Genomic DNA, 23,315 nt, shown 5'->3' on the forward strand with positions numbered 1-23,315 from the left:
TGAAATAAGTTGATTTGGTCTTTATGTTATTTTTACCTTTGTATTAAGATGGGCTTCAGTTACTTCAGTTTGATAATTTAGAAAGCCATGTAGTGAAAATTTCTCTCCTTAAAACTATACTTCAACCTCAAAAGATAATTCCTCAAAAATATGTACACACGTATGAGATACTCTGTGGCAGGTCTATGGTAATACAAAATTAGATTTGTTACACCAGTCACAGAGAGATTTGTCTCTAGTGGAAAGACAGGCAGGTAAACAATTGCAAAACACTTGTTTAAGAAGTGTTTTTATGTAAAATAGAACTTTATATATGATGCAGGGTGAGTGAACAAGTATGAAGTAGCCTAGGATTGTCTACAAATGACCTCCAAGAAACTTTAAAGCAATGTCTATTTTCCCATTGCTGTGCTTTTGCTTTGCACGTTTAAATTGGTTCCTTCAGCTTGTATTTAAAGTACTATGATTTTTCTATGTGTGACGTGAAGCCTTATCCCTAATCTTATTTGAGGTTGTAATCAACAGTTTATCTCTGCCTCCTGTAGCTCTTTCAGTAGACATAGGTTCTAGTCTTAGCTATCTGAGTAAAAACTTTACTTCTCTGCTTCAGTTGCCTTATCCATAAAATGCAAGATATGAAATAGATAATCCCTAAAATATCTTCCAATTCTAGTTTCTGTTTACTTAATAAATATATTTTATTTGCAAATTCTTTTTCCTTTTTTTTTAAAAATAACTTTTATTTTGGGATTTTCCAGAAAGCACTTTCATAAAGTGAAAAAGTGATGTATGTATTTGCCTAGAACGCAAGGTCTATGTTAAGGAACCTTTTCAGCCCTATTTCAGTTGCAAGGCAGTCATGTGAAAAAGGGATTAGATTTGCGAGAGGCAACAGTGATGTGGGAAAAGTACTGAAGTTGTCAGTTAGGATTGAAATCACTGGCACATACTTTTTGGTTCTATCTAGCATGCAGTACTTTTGAGTATCTTTAAACATTTCATTTTAAGTTACCATGTAATTTGAAGTGTTCACTTTTCTTTTTCTAGTTAAGGTGTACAGTTTCTTAAGGTATACAGTTAGATCATTCATTGAGATGTTGTTTCTTAACAGAGGGTGTTATCGCTGTAAATTTCCCTTTTAGTACTACCAGTGCTGAATCCTATAAGTATGGTATGTTGTGTTTTTGTTTTATTTGTCTTAAGGTATTTTCTAATTTTTCTTGTGATTTCTTCTTTGACCCATTGGTTGTTTAAGAGTGTGTGGTTTGAGAATTCCCTGGCGTGGTCCAGTGGTTAGGACTCTGCTTTCACTGCCAAGGCCCTGGGTTCAATCACTGGTCAGGGAACTAAGATCTCACAAGCCACACGGCAAAAAAAAAAACATAGGAATGTGTGGTTTAATTTCCATATATGTGTGAGTTTTCCAGTTTTCCCTATTTTCCTTCTTTTATTGACTTAGTTTCATGCCATTCTGGTCAGAAAAGATACTTTTTATTAAGACTTGTTTTATGGCCTACCATACGGTCTGCCCTGGAGACTATACCATGTTCACTTGAGAAAAATGTGTATTCTGCTATTGTTATTTGGAGTGTTCCATATATGTCTGATATATTATTGGTTTATAGTGTTGTTCAAGTTCTTTATTTTCTTTTTAGTCCCTGTCTGGTTTTTCCATCCATTATTGAAAATAGGGTATTGAAATCTGTTATTGTGGAAACATGTATTTCTCCCTTCAATTCTGTCAATTTTTGCTTCATAGATTTTGGGGCTTTGTTGCTAGGTTCGTATGTGTTTATAATAGTCATATCTTCTTACTGGTTTTACTTTCATCAATATAGTCCTTCTGGGTCTTTTGCAATCCATTTTGTCTAATTCTAAAATAGCCACCAGCTCTCATTTGGTTACTGTTTGAATGAGTATATTTTTTTCATCCTTTTACTTTCAAATAATTTGTGTTTTTATATCTAAAGTGAGTCTCTTGTAGATAAGATACAGATGGATCTTCCCCCCCCCTTAATGTACTCTGCTTCTCTGCTTTTTAATTGGGGGATTTAATCTATTTTCATTTAAAGTAATTACTGATAAGGAATACTTCTGCCATATAGCCATTAGTTTTCTCTGTGTCTTACCTATTTTTTGTTACTTAATTGCTCCATAGCCTCTCATTTTTGTATTTACAGCTGACCCTTGAACAACACAGGTTTGAACTGTGTAGAGGGTCAGCACCCCTAACTCTTGTGTTGTTCAAGGGTCAGCTGTAGTTGTTTTTTGTAGGGAACCTTTTTGATTCCTTGCTTTTGTGTATATTTTTTAGTTATTTTCTTAATGATTACACTTAACATCTTAAAGTTGTAACAGCCTAGTTAGAATAATAGCAACTTAGTTTCATGAGTATAGAGATAGTCTGCTTTTATACAACTTTATTCCACTCCCTTTATATTTTAATTGATAAAATTATATCTTTATACATTGTTTTATTTTATATATATATGATTATTATTTTATGCATTTTCCTTTTAAGTCATATATTTAAAAAGGAGTTACAAATCAGAAGTTCAGTAATGCTGGCTTTATATTACCTATGTGATTACCTTTACCAGTGTTCTTTATTTCTTACAGCTTCAAGTTACTGGCTGTTGTTTTTTCGTTTCAGCCCGAAGGGCTGAGTTTAGTATTTCTTGTAAGACAGGTCTACTAAAGACAAAGTACATTAATCTATTTCCCCCTTACAGTAGTCTCTTAAGACATTTACATATACTATAGCCAAAGAAGTATACAGAGATTATCATCAAATGTTTTTTCTCTCCTGTTGATGGAGTAAAACTGTAAGTCCATGGTGGCTGCCTGAGAATCATCATGGGAACTTAATAATAGGCCTTGATCCTAGATTTGTCGATGTAAGCTCCCCGAGTGATTCTAATGTTCATCCTGATTTGGGATTCATTTTTACTTAGAAATTCAGGTGTCACCTTCAGACACTTTATGTATTAAATGAATATAAAGTAACAAGTAGAAAACAGCAAAAATGGTTTGAGATGTGACTATTTAGCTGAATTACTGGTTACTATGCGCACCAGCCTCATAGCATGTGAAATTCAGTTATGTCACAGTAGAATTACATACAAATCTTAGATCTTCTACATACCTTGCAAATAGTCAAAATGGCAAGACTGTGCTATATGCTGGTTCGCTTATCATTGCTGGATATTAATACACGTTATATCATCTAAATGTTTATTAAATACCTATAGAATGAATCTTTGCCTCATGAAACTGTCAGACTTTCTCATATTAAGCTATATGTTCATATTTGTTATTTGTGATATGATTCTATTTGAATTGAATATTATTAACAGGATATTTCTATTAATCATTAGCGTTTTCTCTGTATTATACTCTTATTATATTCAGACAACAGAACTTCCCAGTAAGCTATTAAATCCCTTCAGCAAAAGCACCTACAATCAGTCTCTTTACTAAATGAATATGTTTGTCATTTAGGTGCCTGTGGTTCATGCTTGAAGTTTTGATGACAAAGAATGAAAATAACAGCCATGCCTTTATGAAAAAGATGGCAGAGAACATCAAGCTAACAAAAGATGCCCAGTCTCCAGATGAATCCAAGACAAATGAAGTAAGATATATATTAGGCCAGTGGGTATTAAGATATTACAGGAAAAAATATTATGACCCTTGTCCCACTCGTTTTTCCTATTACATAATAAAATACAGAACATTTATTAAAAATACATACTTAGTTTTTACTTTATTTCATTAAATTGAATTCTATTATTTGAAGAACATTTATTACTTTGAAAAAGATATTAAAACTTCTACAGAGCACAGGAATAAGAACTAGTAAAATTTACAACTATTGCTGTCTTAAGAACTTTTAGTAAGAGTTACAGACAAGTAGATATTCTTTTTGTATGTTTCCTTTAGTTTGGTTTATTGTTTTTAACACATACTTGGCATTCATGTTAAATTAAGATGAAGGGGTCTTTTTTGTTGTTGTTTACTAGGAGGCTACATAAGAAGAAATGCCAAATACAAATGCAGAATGTTCAAGGAATAAATAATAACCCCATATTATTGTTTTGATTCAATTTTATATATTGGTTAGAATTGGTACTTGTGGTTATTTTTCACTACTGAAAGGTATATGTGATTTTTTTTTTTTCCTCCCTAGAAACTTTATACAGTGTGTGATGTGGCCCTGTGTGTTATAAATAGTAAAAGTGCTTTATGCAATGCAGATTCACCAAAGGATCCGGTCCTTCCAATGAAATTTTTTACACAACCTGAAAAGGTATTCTTCCCTTCATTTTTCTACCATACTAAACCTATTTAAATTTGTTACCATCAACCCTAGTGGCAAGTATTGGATTGTCTTGACTACAGAGTAAAAAAAAAAAAAAAAAAAAACCTCTGTGAGTTTATCAAGAAATGGGAGATTGTCTTCCAAAGCCTGAAAAATATCATTCTCACCTTACAGAGTAGAGAATACAAATCAAGCTTGGTGGTGGTGTTCGTATGTGAGCTATTCCTTCTGGATATTTCTAATATGTAAGAGGAATTTTCAAATTTCTTAAATTGTTTTCATCTCATTAAAACACTGTTAGTATTTTTTCAGACAAGAAGTAAACAAAATATTTGGTAGAGTATAAATATATATACATCTATATATGAAATAAAATGTTAGAATGAATGGACCTGGATTGACAGACCTGGATTCGAATCAACCATTTCTAATTTGAGGGACCTTACACATGTTAACTCTTCTAAGCCTCAATGTCTTCATCTCTAAAATGCAGATGATGATAATACCTGTGAACAATTACTAATATACCTAGGTTTCTAAGAGTTTGTCACAAAGTAAGCATTTAATAAATGGTATTAATAATAGTACATTTATTCTGCTGTCAGCAAATGAAGTTTTCCATGTAAGTAAATTTTTCAGCTAACTAAAGCTCTTTAAGTTTTTCCAGCTAATTTGGATTAAGAAACTTTTTCAAAAAGAATGCCTTTTATTTATTACCCACTTTAAGGTGGTATTTTAAAGTTTAACTTTCCTGTGCTTTGTTTAAAAAAATATCCTTAATATTTTTAATTGGAAAAAATAAGGCATTTAAAATTTTCAACAAAAATTTTAATCAGACTTTTAGTACTCAGAATTTACTCTGCCTGGTTTTGATAGGAATAATAAGGATTGCAAAGTTACTTCTGTTCTAAGTGAATTTACTGGTCTTTATAAACACTCCTGAGTGAGCTCCTGAATTTAAATTTACTTTATTGTTGACCCAGGGCTATCATGACTGGAATAGTACCCAAATAGAATCTTCATACATCAAGAATTTAAATTGCTGTTTGTCACTACACCTGATTCTAATTGTTTTTTGTTTTGATATTGAAACTTAAAATGTCTTTAGCCTTCTTAATAATAATTTTGGTTTTTTTCTGTTTTAAATGATCAGCTTTCCTCATTTCCTTTTCTAATATGTTGCTTTTAATATGGTATAAATTCAGACAGGAGAAAACTAGGCATGTTAAGATAGCTTAGTGAAGCTATAGTATATCTTCATGTAACATTTATTCTAGCTACATAAAAGCCTTTGTGGGGAAGAAAAGAAAGATAACAGCCTTGCCTAGAACACATGCCAAAAGTGTTATTTCTTTTTATAGGCACATTTAAGCCTTCTGTTCTTTTCTGTGACACTAGTGTGAAGGTAAACTTAATAAAAGAAAAATAATTTTTTAAGTGCGATTACTTACAAATTAATGAACTTCCAGACGGCAGTAAGTCATTTTGCTTCTGTGAGACCATTGTGGTTTACTCGTGTGCTATTCCGAGGATAATTAACAGATAGAGGCACCATAGGATCAAATTGAACTCTTATACAGATGTAACTTTCAGAAGTATCATCAGTGTCCACATTTGGTTTAATTCATTTATTAACTGGTTAATATCACTGCAGCCAAAGAATATTATAATTGACTTAATTAGATTTTGATGGTGTATTTACCTTTATGATTTGGACAGTCTACTTATGGTTCTAGGAAACAAATCATTTTTAATTAAAGTAACAGATTTTTTTTCAATAAGGATAATTTTCTTGAGATTCTATGTGGGGTTCTTTTAGTGAATATTAAGTGCCTGATATATATGCATAGTACCATTTTGGATGCTTTGGGAGCCCCAAAGAAGTAAATTTTAGGGACTTCCCTGGCAGTCCAGAGCTTAAGACTCCTTGCTTACACTGCAGGAGACGTGGCTTCAGTCCCTGGTCGGGGAACTAAGATCCCATGTGCCACGTGGTGTGGCCAAATAAATTTTTTTAAAAAGTAAATTTTATAATAGAGTGGAGAACATAGTTCATTGAATAAACTGGAGACTGTTTGCCCTGAACCATATGAAAGAATAGAAATGTGTTTTATTTAAAATGTGATTTAAGGGAATTCCCTGGCATTCCAGTGGTTAGGACTCCGTGCTTTCACCGACTATGGCCTGGATTCAATTCCTGGTCAGGAAACTAGGCTCCTGGAAGCCACGTGGCGCTGCCAAAAAAAAATGTGATTTAAGTAATTTATATCTGACATTTGACTAAGTCTTGTGTGTCACTGAGTTAATTTTAAAACTAGACTTATGGTATGGTTCATGAAATATGCTTTGATGGTTTGATATGTTTCTTAGCGCAAATGAAACTGTTACTGTAAAGCAGAATGCCTTGAAGTCTTGTATGGACAATAAAAATATGTTTACTTTTTTTTGTTTGTTTTTTTGATAGGACTTCTGTAATGACAAGAGTTATATTTCAGAAGAGACAAGAGTACTTCTGTTAACAGGAAAGGTATTATGTACTAGATAATTGGGGGCTCTTTATCTCATGTGCATATTACTTCTGCTATTCTTAGAAATAACCTTTAAATGTCCCTCAGATTTTATAGTTCCTGATTCTTAGGAATCATGTTGTGGATTATAGCATCTAAAGCATTTGTTCTCTCAGGCTTTTTTTTTTGCCATGAACCACTTTAGAATTACAACCATGTGTTCTCACCAGTACTGATAGGCTTCAAGTTATTTAGAATTCACAAAGCAGATTTCCCTGAAAAATGGTATAATAAATTTAGATGTGTAAGATAAAGATAATTTTAAAGTACTAATAAGTTAGACAGTTTATATTCTATAAAGGTAATATGACATCTAAAAGAGCAAAGGAAAATTTAATATTTGATAAACAGTGTCTGTCTAAACTATTACTATATATACTCAGTAGTTTACCTGTAAGACATTTTATTATGTCTTAATTATTATGTATTTCACTATGTTTTAGGGACACTTTTTGTTTTGATTGAGCAACAGGAATAATTAAATATTGCACAGTTATTTTTAAGTAGAGGTAATGCTTTTGATTTGTAATTATGTTTAGATATAGTTTTACAGAATTACCATTTCTAATAAATTTAGGATTTAACTTTCGAAAGCAACAACAATTCCTGGCCGTAAGCGAAACAGTATGCCTTACATGTGTCTAAATTTGTATGTATTCCTTTCAATAAGGTATAAAATAACATGCGTATATGTAATTTTTAGCCAAAACCTGCTGGAGTACTAGGTGCGGTAAACAAGCCTTTATCAGCAACGGGAAGGAAACCATATGTTAGAAGCACTGGAGCTGAGACTGGAAGCAATATTAATGTAAATTCAGAGCTGAACCCTTCCACCGGAAATCGATCAAGGCAATTTTTTTCTCCAGTTGTTTTTGTTACTATCACTCACTACTTGGTTCATCTTTCAGTTTCTTTTCTTAAAGCACTATATCACAAAAATGGACTTTAGGAAACATCTTAGTAAAAAACAGTAGTGCTAAATTTTAGTATAATTAATGATGGAAATTGAGAGTGTACTACACATTTTGAAACTGTTTAGCATTCTAAATGTGTAGAAAAGTTAAATGGAAAAAATGTAAGAGTAATATACTAAAAACTAATTTACATGGAACTGTGTGTCTGTGTTTAAATTTAACACTTAGGAGAACTGAAAATGTAACTTTAAATTAATTTATATGATTTTTAACTCAAAATTAGTATAGCATGAGTAGAGATAACATTGTTAATAACATTTTCCACTTATTAAAGATTCCATGTTTGGGACTTCCCTGGTGGTCCAGTGGCTAAGACTCTGCGCTCCCAATGCAGGGGGCCCAGGTTCGATCCCTTGTCAGGGAACTAGATCCCACATGCCACAACTAAGTTTGCATGCCACAACAAAGATCCTGCATGCCACAACTAAGACCTGACACAGCCAAATAAATATTTTTTTAAAAGATTCCATGTTTAACATGTCAAGTGTTTACTGTCTTAGCTACTGCATAAAAATTTCCATCTGACCCTACTCTTACCAACACTAAATATTGAGGCTTTTAAAGATTTTATTCTAATTCATGAAATTTTAAGCATAAATTCAGTGGTGGTATTTTAAACACATTTTTAGCAGTAGAATCCCAAAATATTAAAAAATTAACGTGGAACATCTGTGGTTTACATAGATGGTGGGGGTCAGACACCTCCCCTATGGCCTCTTCTTGCAGCCCCTTTCCTTACAGAGCATTAAGAATACAGACTGGAGAAAACTATACTCTACGCTCATCTGTTGTATTTTTGCTTTGTTTTAGGGTTTTCCACCCCCCAACAGATAGGCTTATAGAATAGTTGTTTGTTGCTTGTCAACTACACTTTCTATCTGGTGGTTTTAGGCAGTCATTTCTGTCTTACATTAGTAAGGTAAGATGGAAATCCAAAACTTGATATAGTAGAGCAGTAGTCTGTAACCACAGAAGATCTGAGTCTTGTTAACGTTACTTCACTTGGCCAGGCTTCTAAATCAGCCTAAGCCTCTTTCCTTATTGGTATAGTGAGAGAGTATACTTCCTATTCATATGGTGAAATAAAGAAGCTTTGGTTTATTTCTCTTCAACAGGGAACAGAGTTCAGAGGCAGCAGAAACTGGAGTTAGTGAAAATGAAGAGAACCCTGTGAGAATTATTTCTGTGACACCTGTAAAGAATATTGACCCAGTAAAGAATAAGGTAAATTTTAAAATTTAACAAGTGGGTTTTTCCCATGGAGATTCTTATTTCAATTTTATGATGGGGTAAGAAACCCACAGTCTATACATTAATATATACTACATACTATACCTGTGTGTATACCACCCCCCGCTATACTTACTGGGCTTCCACTCTACAGAAGTGATTCTTTGTCCACTCTCTTCATTTACCAGAGTTTGTGTGGTCATCTTCTCCCACCCTACTTCTCCCAATACCTTGAAAGAATAGGAACTGAAGTGTTTTGAGATCTTGTTTTCAAAACTTTATTGGCTCCCACCAGGGATCAACACTGTTTCTGTTGTTGTTGTTTTAAGTTAAACTTAATGAGCTGACCTTTTAAAATACGTTTGAGTTTTTATTTAACAGCTGCATTCTTTGATGGGTGTATCTTTTAACTGTGGCCCCCGATATTCTTAACAATTTTTTGGCAGGACAGAAAGGAGTATAACATTGGTAGGATGATAACTTGCCTCAGTAAGAATGACCTATTATTTCTTTTTCTATAGAATCATGTTCTTGACATACTTTTTTTACCCCCCATATATTTATGGTATTATCAAATGTTTTAGGGGTTATCCTCAGGTACATAAAATAATGGACTATACAGTTATTCCACAGTAGCTGAACTTTTCCTATCCAAAATTATCATCTGAATTCAAACTAAATAGGTAAGGATACATTTTTTAGGTCAGTCTCTGACTATTCATACTCTTGCTGTTTGCTATCTGAACTTCAGTATGTCAGTAAACTCAGGTAATAGGGAACCTCTCACTTTCAAAACTCTTAGAATTCAGAAACCAGTAGATTTAGATATTGTGGGATCCTTCTATAGAATTAAACATTGAACATAATCATGCTTAGATGCAGATATGCATATTGCACAGATACGTAAACATGCTTATAATATGTATTAAGAGGTGGTACAGGGATGCAAATATTTATCTAGTACAAACATCTATCTATAACCTTTTCAACCTCTGCTGTAGAATTGTATAGAAGATAAATTGGACATTTAAATTCTAATTTCTGAGGGGCCAAAATATTACTTTGATTGATCTGTAATATTATAGTGTTCCAAACACTGTTTTAACTTCTTCATACTTCCAAAGAATGTTTAACAGATTCACTGTTGCCTGAAGAGACAGGGGTTGTATTTTGACAAAAGCCTGATAGCTTCCCAGTCAGATCTCCCAGAAGTTGATACGGTCATTTCTTTCCAGGGTCTGGGTCTCAGTCTTGCAGGCTCAAAACACTATCTTGTTGTACTGAAAGAAGATAAAGATCTAAGAGAGTGTTTCTTGGTAACCAATTTCTCAAAGAGATTGATGCATAAACCAATTTATTAGTTATGTATATAAAAATTATCCAGCAAATTGTATATCCATGTTTACAAATCAGAACATTTTCTCCTATTATTTACTCTGTGAGCAAAATCAAATGGTAATATGAAGAATGAATAAGGGAGGTGGTTAAAAGAAGAAATAACACATTAACATTCTGTGGAGCAGGCAGGCAATACCACCAGTGTTGCCCTTTAGAGTCTTCTATTTCTTCATGCCTACAGCTGACAACTGATTTCCTCTTCATTTGGCTTTTGCATGAGTTCTTTATACATATGCACATAATGTTCATAAATGTGTAAATATGATCATGTGCATGACATTTAATAGTCTTTTTTCCCCCCTTTTAAACAGCCTTATCTGTGTGTTCCATTTTTTCTCTACGGTGTTACCATTTTCATGTTTGTATACACATAAATACTTCCTTTCCCTGTTCTTTGTCACTACAATGTTGCATTAAATTTACTGGTGATTTTATTTCTAGGGGCTAATAAGTTCTAATAGTGGGAATGCCAGGTCAAGGAGTAAATATACTAGAGATTTTAGATATTTTCATATTGTTTTCTTCGAAAATTAGAACACTTGACATTTCTACCAGCAGGGTACTTTTTCTCTATATACCCACTAAAAACAGGTTTTATAGTTCTTTTGAATTTTTTTCAGTTTAAGTATCAAAACTAATGCCCCACTATTGTTTTAATTTATATTTCTCTGATGATCAGTATTTTTGTTGACCGTTTGGATGTACTCTTGTGTGAACTGCCTGTTCATATTTGCCCGTTTTTAAATTATCTTTTTCTTGTTTAACTCAACTTTTTTTTTTTGGCCATGCCATGCGCCTTGCAGGAAATTCGCCAACCAGGGATTGAACCCAGGCCATGGTAGTGAAAGCCTGGAATCCTAACCACTAGGCCACCAGGGAACTCCCTAACTCAACGTCTGATACTGTAGTAGTTCTACCTTCTTGTTAACATTCTTGCTCCCTTCCAATCTCATCACCAAATATAGCAGCCAGTGTGATCTTTTTAATATAATCTGGATTATGTTTGTCCTCTGTTTAAAGTCCATCAATGACTTTTATTACCACTTAGAATAAAATCAGATTTCTTACATGTCCCATAAGGCATTCATGATCTGGCCCATGCCTGCTTCTCCTACCTTATACCAGTCTCACATCACTTCAAGTTCCTTCAATCTTCCAAGCTCTTTCCTTCTTCAGGTACTTCATGCTGCCTCTTCCATCTGTCTAAAATACTTACTTTTCATGTGATAAGTCCTGCTTTGATATTATTTAATTAATATTCCCCAGAAGAACCAGTGAGAAATTGATGCTTCCTCTGTTTGTTTTTTTTCTGAATGCCCTTTTCTTTAATCTCTTAGCACTTAGGGTAATCTGTACTTAAATGTTTGTTTACTCTTTAAAAAATTAGTCACCTACTATGCTAATCTGTTTGAGGACAGGAAAAATAACAGTTTTGTTCCCCAATCTATGCCCAGCAGCCACTGCACCTAATAGGCATTCAGTTGAATGGTTTCTACTTCAAGTTTAACCACACTTAGTTGTTTTTATTGACCCTTCTCATTTTGCCCAGGAATCTCCATCTTTCTCCAGGGTGCCTTCGCATATCTTTTCTCTGATCCATTTTGTATTGTTTTACAGTTTAAATCCTGTGGACCACCTTACTCTTGTTCCCTTTTGATGATTTTTGTAACACGACTCTCCACATCCCAAGAGGGTGAAAGAAGTAGGAGTCGTCATTCTCATTAGCTCATCATCCTGGAAGGATGGATTTAAGTCTAGCTGCCCATGTTAAAGGCTCTGATACTGTCTCTTAAGATAGGGTTTACTTTAATGTTAATCCTCAATGTGAAACACTGATTTGTGGATTTTCTAACTTAAGATACTACTTTCACGAGTTTTCATTTAAGTAAAATTTCTTGAAACATGAAAGATTTATGTGTTTCCCTGGTCATTGAAAACATTTTTTTGGGAAATGAAAATTAATTAATTAATTGAAAAGAAGTCACTTTTTGGGTGAGGATAGTGTTCCTTTGTTTCCCTTGAATCAGTTAAAATTATTATAATTGACTCCTAAATATCATACATACACTTTCATTCTGAAAACTATTATTCCTCCTAATGTCCATTATGTCTCATATTAAAATGGAATTTTATTACTTTGAACATTTTAGATGACAATATGTAATATATATGCCAAACAGAGGAAAAAAGAGAATGTTCAGAAAAAAGTAGAAGGTTAATGATTGATAAAGAAGAGACGAAAGTTAGAATGAATGAGTGGAGTGAGATATTAAAAACTTTGTGTCACAGAACTACAAAGATTATTATAGTCAGATGCATCATAGAGAAAGAAAATAACATTGAATTATGAAAACACCCCCCCCCCTTTTGAAAAGTGATACATTAAGAGCATACCACAATAAAAAGGACCTTTTCATTTAAAATGGCCGTGAAAGCAAAACTGAGTAGGTTTTCTCTTATATAACTGCCTATGCACTTTAGTAAGCATTTATTGAGTATATTATATATGCCAAGCACTATGGTAGGCACCTCGTTCAGTCCTTACCCTTGAGTTTACATTCTTCATGGGATGTAAGCAGTTAATCAGAAGCCCTGGAATTCCAACTCTTTTAAAATACTTGCAGAATGCTTCTTTCTAGTATAGATCAGTGACATTTAAGGAATTTATGTTCATATAATTGTTTTCTGCTCTTTTAGGAGATTAATTCTGATCAGGCTGCCCAGGGCAACATCAGCAGTGACCGAGGAAAGAAAAGAACAGTAACAGCGGCTGGTGCAGAGAATATCCAACAAAAAACAGATGAGAAAGTAGATGAATCAGGACCACCTGCCCCTTCAAAACCCAGGAGAGGACGTCGACCCAAGTCTGAATCTCAGGGCAATGCAACCAGAAATGATGATATAAATAAACCTCTTAGCAAGGGAAGAAAGAGAGCCGCAGTCAATCAGGAAAGCCCTGGAGGTTTGGAAGCAGGTAATGCCAAAGCACCCAAACTGCAAGACATAGCCAAAAAGGCAGCACCAGCAGAGAGACAAATTGACTTACAAAGGTAACGTACACCGTTCTTTCTGAACTTTGAATTTAGACATCTTGTTTTAATCCTAGTTGCCAGTCACCCCCAAATACCTAGGCATTTGGGAGTGAAAACTGCCCCTGGTTTTCCTGAGTAAGTTATGGTGGCATTTGCTTTTATCTCATAACTTTCAGGACAACAATTTGAAGAAAGATCTCCTTTTTTTCTTTGGTTAATTTTTAATTAGGATATGGTTTTTGATGTTTCTATTTATTAGCAAGGATAACATTGTCTTGGTGTCCCTCACATAGTTGCATGGGGTTTTCTAAATATAAACGGCTACCTTTTTGATACAGAGATCCCAGAGTGGAATAGATAGATGTCATGGCATGGTCTTTAATTCCACTTGTTACAGTAAATTTTAATATAAGTCAGCAACTTACCTCTCCCCAACCCTCCCTCACAGCTACTCATCTTTGATCATGTTTGTGTTGGGATTTCAGATTTTCCACACTGTAACAGTGGTGCCCCAACTGGAGATCTAGAAGTTGGCTCCTTACTTGGTCTACAGTTAGAACTTAGCTCTACACTGCTTCTTTTTCCTTATATACCTATACCTAATTTATCTCCCCCCTGAATTAGATTGTAAGATTCTGAGTTCCTTCTAGGAAAGAACCAGCTCTGATCATGTCAGGACACCCTCACCATCTTGCTTCAGTATTTTTATAAAGTACAGAGTGTTGCTAAGGCATACGTGTTTGTAAGTACATTTTTTAAAATTACATTTTTGAAATTTGGAAGTTTGAGGCTACTAAATTTTCTTACATTTAAAGTGTCTCTGAGTACCTTTTTCAACATCTCATGGCAGCTGATCCAGGCCCAAACCTGACTAAGTAATGGGTGTTTCTTCTACTTAGTCACTTCTACTTTTATGGACTAAAAGTGTAGTAAGGAAAGCCAGTATTGGGGGCAAATTTATTTTTTCTCCTCAAACCTGGACCTTTGACCTGGAACAACATACTTAACCTCAGCCTCCTTTTCTTCATCATTAAGGCAGTATAATAATACCTTCCTCAAAGGACTCTTCCAAGAATTAAATGGTCATTAAATATAAAGCACTTAACAAAATGCCTTGTACAGACTAAATGCTCAGTAATTATTTTAACCATTGTTTTGAATTCTAGTTGCTTTACCTCTTAATATATTTTTAGTTATACAAAAGCTGAACAAATTTCGTTGGAGATTGCCAGACTTCTCTTAAGGGTTTCTAGAATTCTAGCCATTCCTCACCCACATAAAATATTACTGATCATCACACCCAGGCCACCTGAGCCACCTGACCTTACCTCTCATGTGCTGTCCTTTTGACATCTAACCAAAATATGCAGGCACTTACTTGGACCCTGAAAACGTTTTCAGTAGCAACCAACCTTGTCTCTGAAATTGAGCATTGTAAAACCCATTGCTCTGCTTTTAGTTACACCATTTGCCCCCAAAGCATTAAACAAACCAACAAAAATGGCTTACATGCCAGAGACTGGTCTTGATTAAAAATGGCCTTGGGCCTTTTTAAAACTCTTAAAACATCTTTTTTAAGAGTGAAAAGACACCTTAGAAGTCTTAAGTATGCCATTTAATAGATCAGTTGGGCAACGTGTTATCCAAAATACAGAATTCTTTGATGGTTTTATATTCTCAGTGAAGTTAGATGGTTAAATTTGGTGTTCATGATAACACTGTACTTCAGTAAAACAGATCAAAGACTTTGCGCACATATTTCAGAAACTTCTGGTTGAATTATTGACTACTGATTCGTGGCTAACAAAACATAGAAGGACATTCTGAAACTTTCTCCCAAGCTTCCTTTTGTCTTTTCCATTCTTTCCTGAATCTAATATACAACTCTGCCCTTAAATTCTAGCATTATGACTTCGGCTTGGAAACCTAACTTACTCCCGAAACTCTGTATTACTCATGATAGCCTCTTGCATAGGAATTGAATGCATTATAGGCACATGAGTATTGTTCCTTATACTTCTCATTTGTTCTTCTAACAAATACGGACAGATTAAACTGCCAGCATTGCGCTGGATGTTGGCAGTACAAAAGTATCCAAAACAGATAGGTTCTCGCCCTCAAAGAATATATTTCTCCAGCTTGTCAATTCCAGAATAGAGCAGAAAACTTTCACTTTAGGTCTACTGATTGATAAAAGTATAAGAATTATTTTTTTATTACTATGTAAAACAATGAAATTCTGACTTATGCCACAGTATGGATGGGCCTTAAGGACATTATGCTAAGTGAAATAAGCCAGACCCCAAAGGGTTAAATACTGTATGACTCCACTTCTGTGAGATACGAGAGTAGTCAAATTCATAGAGACAGAATGAGGTAGTTGCCAAGGAGAGCGAGAGGAGAGAACAGGCATTACTATTTAATGGGTACAGAGTTTCAGTTGGAAGATGAAAATATTCTAGAGATGAATGGCAGTGATTTATGTTACATATATTTTATTTCACTTAAAAAATTGCTACATAAGATTAACAATAGCTAACACTAATATAATGCTTATTATGAGCCAGGCTCAATTCTAAGCTCTTTGTTAACCTATTAAATGCTTAAAACATCTCTACATGGGTGAGTACTATCATTACCCCCAGTTTATAAAGAGGAGAGAACCAGGAATAGGGAGTCCATGTAGCTTTTGGTCCCTTTGCTTATATACATAGTGGAGGCAGCATTAAAACCAGGCAGCATCACTCTGGCGTCCACACTATATTGTACTTTAAGGTAAAATTAAGTCTTAATTCTACAGGAACTATACCTGCACACAAAACTAGTTTAACAGAGGATGCTTTGAAAATATTTACTTCCATATTTTAAATAGCTAATGTAGTTAATATGTGTGGTAGTTTCCATGAAATGGAAAATCTTTGCATATAGTTTATTATTTATAATTATTACATAAGAAGCTAGTTTATTTAAAATAATCGTAGGTTAAACCAAACAACTATAGTCATCTTTTTAACCTATTTCAGAGTTCATGCAAACAAAAGCTAAAGTATTTTAGCTTCAGAGAGGGAAAAAACCAAGAGAGATCAGATGTTCTTGAATTCAAGTGGCAAACTTAAGTGAAGCCCCTAATGCTATAAGAACATTGAAAGACCGTAGTGAATATTAGGTAGAATAATGTATGGGGTATTTGCAATGGTGCTTGGCATATATATTGGTAGAAATAATAGTGATAATAAGGAAAGGTTGTTGAATGTATATTTGCCTTGCCAACAATCATTATGAAGCAAGTACAACCCTATGTTAGAGATAAGGGGGTTAGACCTAAAAAAATTACTTTCTCAGGCCACCTGGCCAGTGCTACACAGAACAGGGTTTTGAATCCAGGCTGTGTCCCTTATTAATCACCTTACTGTACTGCTAACAGTGGCAGCTGCGGTTATGTTTCTCCTCTAAACTATGAACGTTCACAACTCTATTATTTTCTTTTTCTCTTAATGTGTAAAAGGAAATGTTTTAAGGTATAGTAACCACCAAGTGATGGAATAGACAGGCACACTAAAACAAAACTTCCTTGTTTGTGACTCAGCTGTTCTAACTATCCTTCAACTTGAGGAGAAAACGTTGAATGGTCGAAATCCTGAAGGTGCCAGCTTTATTTTTATTTCATGGGAAACTATAGCTTTCACCTTCATACAAGATTCTAAACATACTTTTGATTAACCAAAGGTATTACCTATGATTGATTTGACATCTCACCTGTATTTTCCTGAGACCTGGTGAGGATCAGATACAGGTTAAAGCCACATGATTGAACAATTCTGAATACAGAGCTAATATAACACCTTGAATCATCCTGTTAAGGTTATCATTACACTTTGAACCATCTCATTAGTAAAAGAAGAAATAGGGTTGCCAAAGCTGAGAGCCATCAAGCACCGCATTCCTGAGCTAGGGATGAACCCAGAATGGTAGGAACAGCTCACTTATTACCCTGGCAACTTGAAGCATAGCCTAGAGTCCTTGCATTGTGGAACCAGATCTGGATCTGGATCACTGCACTAAAGTAGTTTACCCCCCGGATTTTAAGCTTGAATGCAAGCCTTTGAGAAATAAGGCCCAGCACCCTTGTGCTTCTCTGTGGCCCTGCTTTCTAACACTATTTCATCTGTCTTTTCCTTTACCTTGCATTATTCTTCTCACATTTTACTTGCTTGCTTTCTCACTTCCCTGATGGTCCGTTCCTGCGCAGGCCACAACTGTCCCTACATTAACATCTGAAAAGAGCCTTTCCTGACATTACGCTCCCTTCTTTACTCCATGTGCTCCTTTGTAGATCTGTCTGAATACAAGATGATCTCAAGGTAGTCAGTCTACACTGTATACTAGGACCACCTCCAGAAAACGCCCATTTTTATTACTTGGTATTTATATTCATCATATTGTATGATTTCAACTTTATTATTAAATAATTAATGAAAACCATTTTTGACGCCCTAGTATATTCCAGCCACAGTCTAGATGCTTTATGTTTGTAACCTCACTAATCCTTCAGCCCTGTAAAAGTAGGACCCTTGATAAATGGTAGCCTCTACAGTCATTTAAATACCATCGCAATCACTTATGTGTAACCCCTCTAGAATTCCTCTTACTAGGTCCTCTCACTGACATTAGGTAAATAATAATTTTTAGTATGACTCCTACTTATATACTTTATTAATTCAAGGATAGATATGTTATTCCACCAAAATACAAAAACTGCATAGAAATTTCCTGGCATAGAATTTACTTAATCTGGGAGTTCATACATTTTAACTTGTAAACTTACCTGTAGGATTTTTAGATCCCTCTGGATTTTTGCAGTAATCTATTCCATCAGAGGTGTGTGTGTGTGTGTGTGTGTGTGTGTGTGTGTGCGCGCGCGTGTGCCAATGAATGTTCCTGTTTATATTTTGGGCTGCATTTGGAATTGTTACTTCTTTTCAGAAAATTCCTTGAATTTACCCTGTAAATTTATGAAAATCAGCCATTTGTATACTATAGTCAGGAAATAGTATCTGAACAACTGGACACTTAATGTTGGCTTCCTGAGTTTGGGAATGGAGGATTCATCATCATTTTAGTTATTTACTTGTTTTTCTTTTGTTTTTGAATTACTATTCAAATGGCAAACAATTCCAAATATTTTGCATTGAAAATGTGTTTTTATAGGTCTGCTGATTGTTGAGTATGTTTTATTTATCTTTGAGGCCAAATTCTTCCATGAAAAAGAAAATATCAATTAACACCAGTGGAGACACAGTCCTTAAACTTGGGACTTAAGGGGAAACTGTGAATTTAAGGAAGTTACCTATAGGATAACAGACTATAGTTTTCCCATCTTTGGATTAATATGTTTTGCTTAGTATGCTTAATATTGGAGTGTTCAAGAATCTTGGAATTTCTATTTTTTTTAAGCAAAGGATTTCCCGATTTCCTGTGCTCATTTGTATATTGAGAGTTTCCTCACATCACATCGGTTTGTATCTTAAAGTATCCCCTAAGTGTGTTTCCTCATGTATTAAACAACCGTGTATTAGTTTAATATGAATATTCTTCAGTAACAAGTGAATTTTTATCAAAATAATATGAAATTTTTCAGAAGCCAAGTGCTCGGAAGTGATGGCGATTCACTTTGGGACATAGAATCAAGTCCAGGAAATTCTTCCAGTGATCTGGATCGTTTAAAAGTCTGTGAGAGCAGCCAGGAAGATACTGAGGACTCAGAGCTAGTAGAGGGAAGCTTCCTGAAGGTGCAGCAGGCAGCTTGTAGAGGATTCTTTGATATCATATTACTAAATTTTATCTATTATAACAAATTAATTTAATACTATGTAAGAATCTTAATCACTTATTAGCTTTTTTTGGTTAGCATTGTTATCTTTATTAGAAGGTACATGTTATGTTGGGGTTTGGGAATATAAGTAAACAGCCCCCTTATCTTTCTCTCCCAAGTTTGGAATTGTTAAAAAGGAGATACCATCTTAATACTGATGTGGCTGATTAAAAATGTGGAATGACAGGGAGTTCCCTGGTGGCCTAATGGTTAGTATTCTGGGCTTTCACTGCCCTGGCTCGGGTTCAATCCCTGGTGGGGAACTGAGATCCCACAAGCCACACTCCCCCCCACCCCCCACCCCCCACCCAGCTCTGGAATGACATAGGCCAGGTAACTACTAATGCCTTGCCCCTAAATTGAACAACCTCAGGCAGACCAGAACACACCTTTTGGAGGCAAAGGAGAAGAAATCTAGACAAGACCAAATTCCAGTATGCTCAGTTTTTCCTTCCCCCACCCCCTCACCCATTAGATGGGTTCTTCCTCCTCCCAGAGAGGAATAGGTGAGGGGAGAAGAGAAAGAGACCCTATCCCACTACTTCATGCTTCCAGAGGTCATAATTTTCCCTCCCTATTAGGGAAATAAGATCAGTGGGGCATTTCTCTTAACAGAATCAAGCTAAATTTTCCTCCTTTTTTTAGTACACTAAAGAACAGAACTTATTTTGCTGCTTTTAAATTCATTTGCCGGTTGTCTAGTAATTTTTCTACTACATAATTTTGAAAGTATTCATTAAAAATCACAATTACTTCAAATAGCTTTTAGTGTTTTATTGTAGTAATAAACAGATTGGACACTGGGTAGCAATGCTTAATGGTTGAAAATAAAAACAACTTCATTGGTATTGTGTTTTTATGTAATTTAGGGAAAGATTCCTAAATCAACTAAAGTGTCACATGAACAATGAAAAAATATTTTCAGATTTTAGATAATAACTATAGAAATTAACAATCTGTGATGGTTTGTTTTTCTGTTTATATCTTTTCTAACATTGCTTTCTTCTACTCCTATCCCCAAGGTAAAAAGAAAATTCATTTGCAAAGGGAGAAAATGAAGGCCAAACAGAAGCAGGCTCTAGCTTCTGCAAAAACTTGGATTCAGAATGACCCTGAACAGAAAATGAAGTTAACTTCAAAACACACTTTCTGCCTTGAAAACTGAAAAAAGCTATTACTTCCTTTTTTCACTTGACCACAAGTCCTTTGATGGAAATGTACAGCAGAAACTCTTGAGAGAGAGGCTAAAAGCAACTCTGTTCTACCCTCCCCCCAGACTTTTCTTATGAAAAGTCAATAATTAAGCAAATTGCTTAACACTTGGTTCCAGTTCCTGCATATCTGGAGTTTAACAGCATAATACACCATTAATTTCCATGCTGCAGTCTTTATTTTAAAGAAATTAATAGGATGTCCTTACACTGACAGTGAGAATTCATCAATTTTAGAGCCAGGAATTTCCCATGTTACACAAGAAAAAAATAGAAGTCTACTGAATTAATTTTTTAGAAGAAAAGAGATCAGATTAAATATTTCTTTGTTTTTCCTTTTGGAAACTTTTATGTATAATTCTTTCTGCCTGCCTACTTTTCTGCAAAATGAGATGTACAGATTTCAGTTCCCTGCTATGAAAAGTGATGTGGTGGCAATTTTATAAATGTTGCTTTCTGATTTTTATCAGAGTGAGAAAATAATTAAAATTATTATTGATTTCGTATCACTTCATATTTTGATTTCCCCTCCATTTTAGTTTAATATAATTTGCAATAAATGTACATATTGTTTTTTGTTTCATAAAGCATATCACTTTAAAGTGGTTTTTACTCCTGTGATTATGTTGGAATATTTGGAATTTTAAAGGAGTAAAGACTGTCCAGCATTTGGTTTTATAATGTCTGTCACCAGATTTTTATTATTGATGTAAAAAAAAAAGTCAATTTTTTTAAATAGTTGGACTCTGGCAGCTTTGTAAGGAAAGTGGGAGGAGTTTAGGATTGCTATCAGTTTTCAGCATTGTGCTGTTGGGAAATAAGTGCTTTGCTTTTTGTCTGCCAGTCTGGGCTCCGTTTTTATGTTTATTTTAGAAAACAACTGTTGCATCAATATATTGTTTCTTGGCATTGTTCAGCATAGGTAATGTGTGCACTTTTTGTGTGCACATTCATATTTAAGTTTTTTGCATAAAATAAATGCTTCTAGATGTCATATGGTAGTCTTTTTTAATCTTTTTATATTATGTTTTCTTGTGAAATTTTTTATGTAAAAGGGCTAAAGTCATAAAGAAACAAAGAACATTACAGTCAACTCTCCATTATCTATATAAAATAGTGACTGCCTCAGGTTTTAGATTTTGCAGTAATCAATCATAAAATTAAAATAACGAAGGCATACCATAAGAGCTAATTCAGGAGGAACTTGAGATTGGTCCTTTCTCACGCCTAGAGTTATCACCTCCTGCCCCCATTCTCCACTTTATGCCCTTCCCCCAAGCCCTATCTGAATGTGCTCAGTGTCCTTGCACACATCTATCATGGGTTCGAGGGCATAAACGTTTGTGTGATAACTTGGTCTTGACAGGCTGTAGTCTACGTGAGATGTAAAACAGTGAACGTGAGCTGTGTCAAAAAAAAAAAAAAGGATTATGTTAAATGTGAAATTTTCTGGTAGTAAAAGTCACTTACGTTCTCATAGGTAATCAAGAGTTGGCTGTATACTGACTGAGTGAAAGATGGGTAATTCTTTTAAATATGCATATACATACACATTTAAGTATTAGATGATGGCTAGGGAACAGTGGATACCAGTGATAGAAAATAATATCTTTGAAAGGGCAGAAAGAGCTCTACTCTTCCTTATTGCCTCTTCATAACTCTTTAGAAGTATAAAATATTGCCTCCGACATGCTGAAAGAGTACCTATGCATAAGCATCAGAGAGGTCCCTCAAGCAATCAGTGGGCATGTTCTGTTTAGATTTTGAAGCTCTCTTAGAATCAGACAGCTTGATTCTTAAAGGCCAATTTGCCACCAATAAAAAGCACACTGGTAGGGCCTTCTGTCTCTCATCTATCTCCTTTTAACTAATTACCCAGCATCATATCTGTCTAGATTACCTAGTGTGAAGTCATATTTAACATAATGTAGCAGACCATTCCCGTCCGTTATGGCTGCTTAGATTTTTGCAAGAGAGGACTTAGCTAAAAGGATCTGGTCCACAGACATATGTAAGTGGCCCACCCCTGATTTTTTAATATAAGCAAGTATCTGGCACTAAGGGATGGGAGAGTAGGATGATAGACTGAGCTGATGGGGAGGGACTTGAATAAGGGAAACTTGTCATTTTTCCTTTGAAAAAGGAAAAAGTAAAAATCCCTTAGGAATTTGGTATTCACATCTCAGAGAAATACAACACAAAGTGCAGACTTACATTTGAGAATTAATGTTAACCCTTTGTGTCTAGTTTGAAGCTTCTTGTATTTGTCTAAAACTACAAGCCAGAATTTTGTATCTCCTTTGATAAAAAGTGTGTATAATGTAAAGTAGTTTTGCATATTCTTGTGCTGCACATGGGCTGAATTTTTTAAAAAAATTTTTAAAGACTTGAAGAGAACCTTGTAATTTGTGTAAATGACAAGTGTAAAATCCTACCATAAAATGCTAAAAATATGCATTGTTTCAAATAAAACCAAGAAATGCAGCATTATATAGTAGTGTGGAACCCTGAATATTCATGAACCCCCTTGGTATGTCACAAGCTGATAAAATGTCTTTGCATATTTTGTTTAGATTCTGGAGTTTGCACATAAGGGATCAAATGCCACCTTCGAACTTCCTGACTACATACTCTGATCTGGCTTACAGTGACTGAGGGAGAACATAATAATAGATGATAAATTCTTATGGACATTTGGGAAATTTTAGAA

The 23,315-nt window shown here is 34.6% G+C and overlaps 1 protein-coding gene across 4 annotated transcripts in view; it reads left to right on the top strand.

The window, feature by feature from the left end:
- PDS5A (PDS5 cohesin associated factor A) overlaps positions 1–23,099 on the top strand; it is a 128,271-nt gene extending 105,172 nt beyond the window's left edge. For 2 of the 4 annotated variants that reach the window (XM_024731636.1, XM_024731638.1), the window contains 7 exons: positions 3,502–3,634; positions 4,190–4,309; positions 6,786–6,848; positions 7,592–7,737; positions 8,978–9,086; positions 13,188–13,464; positions 20,417–23,099. In XM_024731636.1, the coding sequence (XP_024587404.1) occupies positions 3,502–3,634; positions 4,190–4,309; positions 6,786–6,848; positions 7,592–7,737; positions 8,978–9,086; positions 13,188–13,464; positions 20,417–20,559 (991 nt within the window). In that variant the 3' untranslated portion in view covers positions 20,560–23,099. The other 2 variants (XM_024731639.1, XM_024731637.1) reach the window with 2 other exon arrangements.
- The last annotated feature ends 216 nt before the right edge of the window (positions 23,100–23,315 follow it).

This window comes from Neophocaena asiaeorientalis, unplaced genomic scaffold (assembly GCF_003031525.2).
Source record: "Neophocaena asiaeorientalis asiaeorientalis breed wild unplaced genomic scaffold, Neophocaena_asiaeorientalis_V1.1 scaffold39, whole genome shotgun sequence".
Taxonomy (NCBI): Eukaryota; Metazoa; Chordata; class Mammalia; order Artiodactyla; family Phocoenidae; genus Neophocaena; species Neophocaena asiaeorientalis.